Source organism: Falco naumanni, chromosome 1 (genome assembly GCF_017639655.2).
Source record: "Falco naumanni isolate bFalNau1 chromosome 1, bFalNau1.pat, whole genome shotgun sequence".
Lineage (NCBI taxonomy): Eukaryota > Metazoa > Chordata > Aves > Falconiformes > Falconidae > Falco > Falco naumanni.
Genome location: NC_054054.1, coordinates 109,197,737 through 109,204,931, shown reverse-complemented (window position 1 = coordinate 109,204,931; position 7,195 = coordinate 109,197,737). Strand labels below are relative to the sequence as shown.

At 50.9% G+C, this 7,195-nt stretch overlaps 1 protein-coding gene and 3 non-coding genes across 4 annotated transcripts in view; all 4 read left to right on the top strand.

The window, feature by feature from the left end:
* The first annotated feature begins 204 nt into the window (after positions 1-204).
* The window catches only part of TEX14 (testis expressed 14, intercellular bridge forming factor), a 32,293-nt gene continuing 25,302 nt past the window's right edge, over positions 205-7,195 (top strand). Inside the window, exons 1-4 of the mRNA XM_040617987.1 lie at positions 205-354; positions 5,218-5,332; positions 5,647-5,812; positions 6,533-6,669. Of these exons, the coding sequence (XP_040473921.1) occupies positions 219-354; positions 5,218-5,332; positions 5,647-5,812; positions 6,533-6,669 (554 nt within the window). The 5' untranslated portion in view covers positions 205-218. The remainder of the gene's footprint in view (positions 355-5,217; positions 5,333-5,646; positions 5,813-6,532; positions 6,670-7,195) is intronic.
* LOC121082816 lies at positions 1,123-1,333 on the top strand. The gene has a single exon (XR_005826146.1). It is a non-coding gene; the product is annotated as a small nucleolar RNA U3 (small nucleolar RNA).
* LOC121082814 lies at positions 3,013-3,223 on the top strand. The gene has a single exon (XR_005826145.1). It is a non-coding gene; the product is annotated as a small nucleolar RNA U3 (small nucleolar RNA).
* Positions 4,639-4,849, top strand: LOC121082805. The gene has a single exon (XR_005826135.1). It is a non-coding gene; the product is annotated as a small nucleolar RNA U3 (small nucleolar RNA).

The following is a 7,195-nucleotide window of genomic DNA, read 5'->3' as shown; positions in this document are numbered from 1 at the left end:
TCAGCTTATCTTATTTATGGGCAGGCCTTTCCTCAGAGGGTGCAGTTAAGGCAGAGAGAGGCTGATTTCACATTCCATCTTGGGATTCATCTGGAGGAAACGGCTGTAACTGATTGGGTCGGTGCTGGGGGCTTTGAAGTAAAAAAGTTCTTTGAGCTATGGCGTTTCACAGCGTTGTTACGTTTTGTACCTTTTCCTAGTTCTGCTGAGGACAGGAGATGGCTCGTGCTCTCCCTCTTCCAATTCCCTGCCCGGTCCAGCTTGGAAGTATGAAAGGTGACTCCCTGGAAGCTCAGCTGCATGAGTCTGTCAGGCAAGGAAACTATGTGAAAGTGAAAAAGCTTCTGCAAAAAGGTAAAAGCTTAGTTTAGACACATACTGGGAGGAGAGAGTTACATTTTCCTGTATGCTTGTATCTGTGGTAAAAAAACAGGCTATGTGCACAATCAGTTTTACTGAGTGAAATGTGTTTACAAAATTAATTGGCCTTTTCTAAGTGGAACTTGTTGTTGAATCAAAAAACATTGTATGAAAATGAGGAAATAGAAAAGGAAGCAAAGGTTTTAGTTGTAAGGTGCTCATAAGGAAATGGTTGAGATATTTTAAGACTGAAAGTCTACTTTAGGAATATACTCTTTAAATGGGATGTTATCCTTAATTCGGATTGTGAAATGCTTGAGGTATGGTTCAGATACTGGTATTTTTGACGCGTAGATTTGCAACTAAATGGGGACAGGGAACTTTGTAAATGAAAACTAATACATGATGCAGTTTTTTTTCGTTTGACCATCAAGAACTCCGACGGCCTGTGTTGTGCCTGGAGGGGGCGCTGCTGCTGGTACATGCAGGCGGGGCCGCCTGAGGGCCCTGCGGAGGGGCGGGCTGAGCGCCTGATTGGGCGTCTGAGGCAGAAGATGTAAATGAGGGGGCGGGATCCCACTCGCACCACGCGCGGCGCTGCCCTGGGCCGCGGGGCGGCTCCGTGGGGTCGTGCTCGCGGGTGCGTGGCGGCGCGGCGCGGGCGGGAGCGCGGGGGTCCGGCTCGGGTGCGCGCGTGGTGGTGTCCGTGTGGTGGAGGGCGGTGCGCGGCGGTGGGGGCTGTCGCGCGGCGGTTGTGGCGTTAAGACTATACTTTCAGGGATCATTTCTGTAGTTGGTCACTAGAGGAGAGTGATCTTCCCTGATCGGCGTCACAAGCCACGAGGAGGATGGTTGTGCTTTCTCCTGAGCGCGAAGCGGGTGTGCGGTGCTGCTTGTGCAGGGACCGCCCACCATTGATGACCGTTCCCGCCTCCTTCGGGTGGCGGGAGGGAGAGAGCACGGGCTGAGTGGTTTGTGCCTTTTTTTTCAATGTATTTAAGGACAGATGAGTTGTGTGCCCGGGGTGTCCTAACAAACATGTCCCAGCAGAGCGCGCAATAGATTCAAGAGGGCCTTTATTCTGGGACGGTCAGTGCTTCGTTTTTCACACCTCTTTAGTGGATTTTTCGGTAGCAATGACACATGCCGTCAGACGGGTTTAGGTTTTAATGACCCGAAGGGATGAAGGTGTTCATTGAAAAATGGTTTGAAAGTTGGTTATTACCTGAGTGTGCGACTTAGGTGGTGGTGTTCTTGAGCTGTCTGCTGTATAGGGCAAGGTGACTTGGCAGGTGCTGTGAAGTTGTTTCTGATCATAGAATCGCTTAGGTTGGGAAAGGCCTTTAAGATGATTGGGTCTAACCATTAACCCAGCACTGAGTACTGCCAAGCCCACCATTGAACCACGTCCCCAAGCACCGCAGCTACACAGCTTTTAAATACCTCCCAGGACGGTGACTCCGCCACTTACCTGGGCAACCTGTTCCAGTGCTTGACAACCCTTTCAGTGAAGAAATATTTCCTAATATCCAGTCTAAATGTCTCCTGGTGCATCTTGAGGCTGTCTCCTCTTGTCCTGTGGCTTGTTACTTGGAAGAAGAGACTGACACCCACCTGCCTACAGCCCCCTTTCAGGTAGTTGTAGAGAGCAATAAGGTCTCCCCGACACTCCTTTTCTCCAAGACTAGACATGCCTGGTTCCCTCAGCTGCACATAGCTCTTGTGCTCCAGACCCTTCACCAGCTTTGTTGCCCTTCTCTGGATGTGCTCCAGCACCTCAGTGTCTTTCTTGTAGTGAGGGGCCCAAACTGAACACAGTATTCAAGGTGCAGCCTCACCAGTGCCAAGCACAGGGGTCCTGCTGTCCTGGTCCTGCTGGCCACACTGTTTCAGATACAACCAGGATGCTGTTGGCCACCTGGGCACACTGCTGGCTCGTGTTCATTGGCTGTCGACCAGCACCCCCAGGTCCTTTCCTGCCAGGCACTTTCCAGCCACTTTTCCCCAAGCCTGTAGTGTTGTATGGGGTTGTTGTGACCCATGTGTTCATCAGAGCGTGACAAAGGGCCAGGGAGAAACGTGCCTGAAAGCTCCAGGCCTCGATAGGCGCTGGAAGCCGGTGCACAGCCTTCAGAGCGCCAGGCAAGAGATGTGCAATGGTGGTGCCTGGGCATCTCCTTCTCTGGTGGTGTGGGGAGGAGATAGCACGGGCAGAGACGGTGGTATCTTCTATTGTGGCAAGAGAACGGCAGCAGCCCAGGCCCCGCTGGTTGTAGGCCTGTGCAGGGCGTTTGGCTCGGCGAGCCCTCTCCTGGCGACCTGTGCTGGCGCGGGCGGAGGTCGGGGCGCCGGTGGCGGTGAGCGGGGCCGGGCCGGGCGGCCTGAGCGCGGCTGCGGAGAACGGAGGCGGGGCAGCGCGCCTGATTGGGCGTCTGAGGCAGAAGATGTAAATGAGGGGGCGGGATCCCACTCACGCCACGCGCGGCGCTGCCCTGGGCCGCGGGGCGGCTCCGTGGGGTCGTGCTCGCGGGTGCGCGGCGGCGCGGCGCGGGCAGGAGCGCGGGGGTCCGGCTCGGGTGCGCGCGTGGTGGTGTCCGTGTGGTGGAGGGCGGTGCGCGGCGGTGGGGGCTGTCGCGCGGCGGTTGTGGCGTTAAGACTATACTTTCAGGGATCATTTCTGTAGTTGGTCACTAGAGGAGAGTGATCTTCCCTGATCGGCGTCACAAGCCACGAGGAGGATGGTTGTGCTTTCTCCTGAGCGCGAAGCGGGTGTGCGGTGCTGCTTGTGCAGGGACCGCCCACCATTGATGACCGTTCCCGCCTCCTTCGGGTGGCGGGAGGGAGAGAGCACGGGCTGAGTGGTTTGTGCCCTTTTTTATTGTTGGTTTTAAAAGTAGTTGGATTGTGGTGCGTGGGGAACCTGGTGCATTTGCGGGGTGCCCGACGACCGGGATGGGTGCAGCACAGTGAGCTACAGCAGGCTGCGTCGGGGGGAGTCGGGGGTCTGTGCAGGTGCAGGCAATGTGCTTTAGTGCTGTCGGGGAGGGGTGGAGAGCATACTGGGGCCAGGGGGACACTTCACTGGCTTCACCTGGGATAGAGTAGATTTTTTTCTTAGTATCTGTTGCAGCGCTGTGTTGTGAATTTGGGGTGAGAGCAGTATTGATAGCGCACCTGATGGTTTTGGTCGTTGTTTGATAATGTTGATATCTAAAGTCAAGGACTCTTCAGTTATTTGAGCTTGCCAGTGATAGGGCTGGAGGGGACACAGCAAGGACAGCTGACCCAAACTAGCCAGAGGGATATCCCGTACCATATGACGTCACACTGTCTGTAAGCTGGAGGAGGAAGGCACATTTGGTGTTAAGGCATTTGTTTGTCCAAGTAACTGTTACATGTGATGGAGCCCTGCTTTTCTGGGATGGCCGAACGCCTGCCTGCTGACGGGAAGAAATGAAAAATTCCTGTTCTGCTTTGCTTGCGCACACGGCTTTTGCTTTATCTCTTAAATTGTTCCTGTCTCAACCCTCATGTTTTACATTCCTTTATGATTCTCCTTCCCATCCCTCTGACTGTGGTGGGAGTGAGCGAGCAGCTTTGTGGCACTTTAGTCACCAGCTGGAGTTAAACCAGGACAGGGACCCTGCTTTCCTCTGTCACACCATGCTTTCCCTGGAAGGCTGGATGGCATGGGGCCTCGGGTGTCGCACGTTGGCCTTGCAGGGGATTAGGCAGGAGCTGCTCACCCTTGGCACAGAGTCACCGATCGACATGGTCGCCGGGCCTTCAGGGGCCACCCGTGCCCTGCGCAGAGTCGAGCGTGCTCGCCACTTGATGTTGTGTCACTCGTGCCGCGGCGCCCCGGGCCTAGACTGCCAGGACTGCTGATGGAGGGAACGCTGCGCGGGGTGCGGGTCCTGGGGCTGCTTCAAGGGGTCCCGGGGAACGCGGCCGAAGCGTTTCCCGCAGCCCCCGGGCGGGCGGCACGGCGCCTCGTGTGGAGCCCGGGGCCGCTGCGAGAGGGCGGGCCTGGATTAGAGGCGCCCCTGATTGGGCGTCTGAGGCAGAAGATGTAAATGAGGGGGCGTGATCCCACTCGCGCCACGCGCGGCGCTGCCCTGGGCCGCGGGGCGGCTCCGTGGGGTCGTGCTCGCGGGTGCGCGGCGGCGCGGCGCGGGCAGGAGCGCGGGGGTCCGGCTCGGGTGCGCGCGTGGTGGTGTCCGTGTGGTGGAGGGCGGTGCGCGGCGGTGGGGGCTGTCGCGCGGCGGTTGTGGCGTTAAGACTATACTTTCAGGGATCATTTCTGTAGTTGGTCACTAGAGGAGAGTGATCTTCCCTGATCGGCGTCACAAGCCACGAGGAGGATGGTTGTGCTTTCTCCTGAGCGCGAAGCGGGTGTGCGGTGCTGCTTGTGCAGGGACCGCCCACCATTGATGACCGTTCCCGCCTCCTTCGGGTGGCGGGAGGGAGAGAGCACGGGCTGAGTGGTTTGTGCCCTTTTTTGTTGTTCGTTCCAAAAGTAGATCGGTCGTAGTACGCAAGGGCGACTGTCCATTGGGGTCCCTGTGCCCCGTTGGGCGGTCGGTCTCCCAATCCTGCGGTATGATCTGTGCTCATCCAGGTTAATACCTTGTCTGTGCTATTTATACATGAAAACGTGGACAAGCAGTGCGTGATTTGTATAGAAAGTTACAAAGAAAGTAGTTTGCTTTTTTTTCAGTTCCTGTTAATATCATTGTTTCCATATTTCAGGGATCTCAGAGGGAAACAGTCAGTTTCAGTGTTAATGAACCCTTGCCTTTTATTTCAGGTGGAGGGGAACAAGCACTTCCCTTGTCATTTTCTGTTTTCCTATAGGTGTTTTTGTGGATGCTGTAAATTCCATGGGCCAGACTTCTCTCTTCACTGCTACATTGCTGGGTCTTGATAAAATAGTGGATGTGCTGTTGGATTATGGCTCAGACACTAATCAGTTAAGTATAAAAATAATTTTTTTTCCCCCTGAACTTGAAATTAGTTAATGTTTATTCTTTTAGTGGTTTTTGCCAATGTAATACACAATATTCACCTTATTGAATAAGTGCTTAACACACATGCTACTATTTGGCTACTATAGCCAAAATTCCTCAGAGGTAAGTAAATGCATAGTTTTTCCTGATTTTGTGTTGTATGTGGTTGTTTGGGAGTACGTAAATATTCTAGGTATGCTACTTTTTTCCCCAGAAGCAGAGCTGGCTGATAGTAGTAGGGGTTGGGTTGAAACATTTCTGCTTTAACATTCCTCAGTCGCTGTTATGATGGAAGCACCCCAGTCCATGCAGCTGCATTCTCAGGAAAGCAGTGGATTCTTAGCAAGTTGTTGGATGAAGGAGGTGATCTGAGAGTACATGATAAAGATGGCAAAAATCCTCAGTACTGGGCTAGGTCAGCTGGAAAAGAAAGCAGTACTCAGGTATGTGTGCTAGATAGGCACAGCTTCATCTTAAAGTGAAGAAACTCCAACATTGCAGGGAGAATTGTTGGCTTTTACACAATGGATAATTCTTTAACGTTATTTTGCAGTGTCAGTAATGCTATTTTGCAGGCATTGTGATGCAGATTATTTAAGGTTTTGCTCAGGTGCAGGGGCGTGTGTGTCTGTAACTTGCAAGGACCTTTATGTGTAAGCGTGTAGTGAGGAGAATGACAGGCCCTTGGTTTTGATCCCTGGCGTATGTCATTTGTTTGCATGTATGTCCAAATTTGGGGGTAAACGTGAAGTAGTTTTCAAGTGTATCTCAGTCTGTGCATGAGCAGTGTCAGCAAATGTGTAATTTTTGCTAGCATGGTAGTGAAATGCAGTATCAAGAAGGCTTATTCATGACCGCAGTGTTGATTTAAAACTTATAGTACTCCTCTTTCCTGTTATTACAATGCTTCTTTTAAAAAGAAATTTGATACTACAGTCTTCAGTGGGTGAATGTTTTGAAAGTTAGTCATCTGGTGTTTGAAGTAAGCTTTCTCTTACATTTTCATGTAACTGATTTTCTTCAAGGTTTTCTTGTGTATGGGTGTCTTAAATAGTGCAAGTAAACTAGTTATTTTTTCAGTAGTCACGATCTATTCATTTAAAGTGGTTTATCTTGCAGTTCCGAAGGATTTTTTTTGATTTTTCCTTCCCTCTCCTCCCTAGATGCTGGAATTTATACAGCGTTGTACATTCCACATGCAGGCTGCCATTCAGAAGTTTCCCTCTGATCTGCTCAGGAAAGTTGGCTCATCAAAAGCACTGGTCTGCAGTCCATCTAGATTTGGTGGTCTTGTTCAAGGGTAAGAATAATTTCCAAGCACTGAGGGGTGGAGGTACAAGGCTTTTGCTTCCATATTCTATTATCTTAAAATTAAAATGTTCATGTTTCTTTTTGACAAAGTCAGATTTAAAACCAATGTGTGTTAGGAATTATGATACTTTTTATTTCTGTTGTGAGAGTTCCAAATAGAAACTTGATAGCTGTAAATATTTGCCTATTAAGATATACTCTTGAAATCAGGAACATGAAGTACTGGATTTCAATAGTATCAAAATGGCGGTAACATGGAGTAGTTTGTTTCTTGACCTTTTAATGTCACTGCAAATCTTTTGGGTGTGTTTCCAGCTGTTTCAAGAGCTTTTGTCAGATACATGTCAGCCAAAACACATACTTGTGAACAAAAAACAATGCAGGACACCTCTGTATATAGAGGTTTGTTGTTTTTTTTTTAAATAGACTGTCTTGCTTTAAACAGATATATATCGTAATGGTGTATCTAAAAAGTTTGAATGAGTTGTGCAATAATTTGGAATTTCAGCATCCAC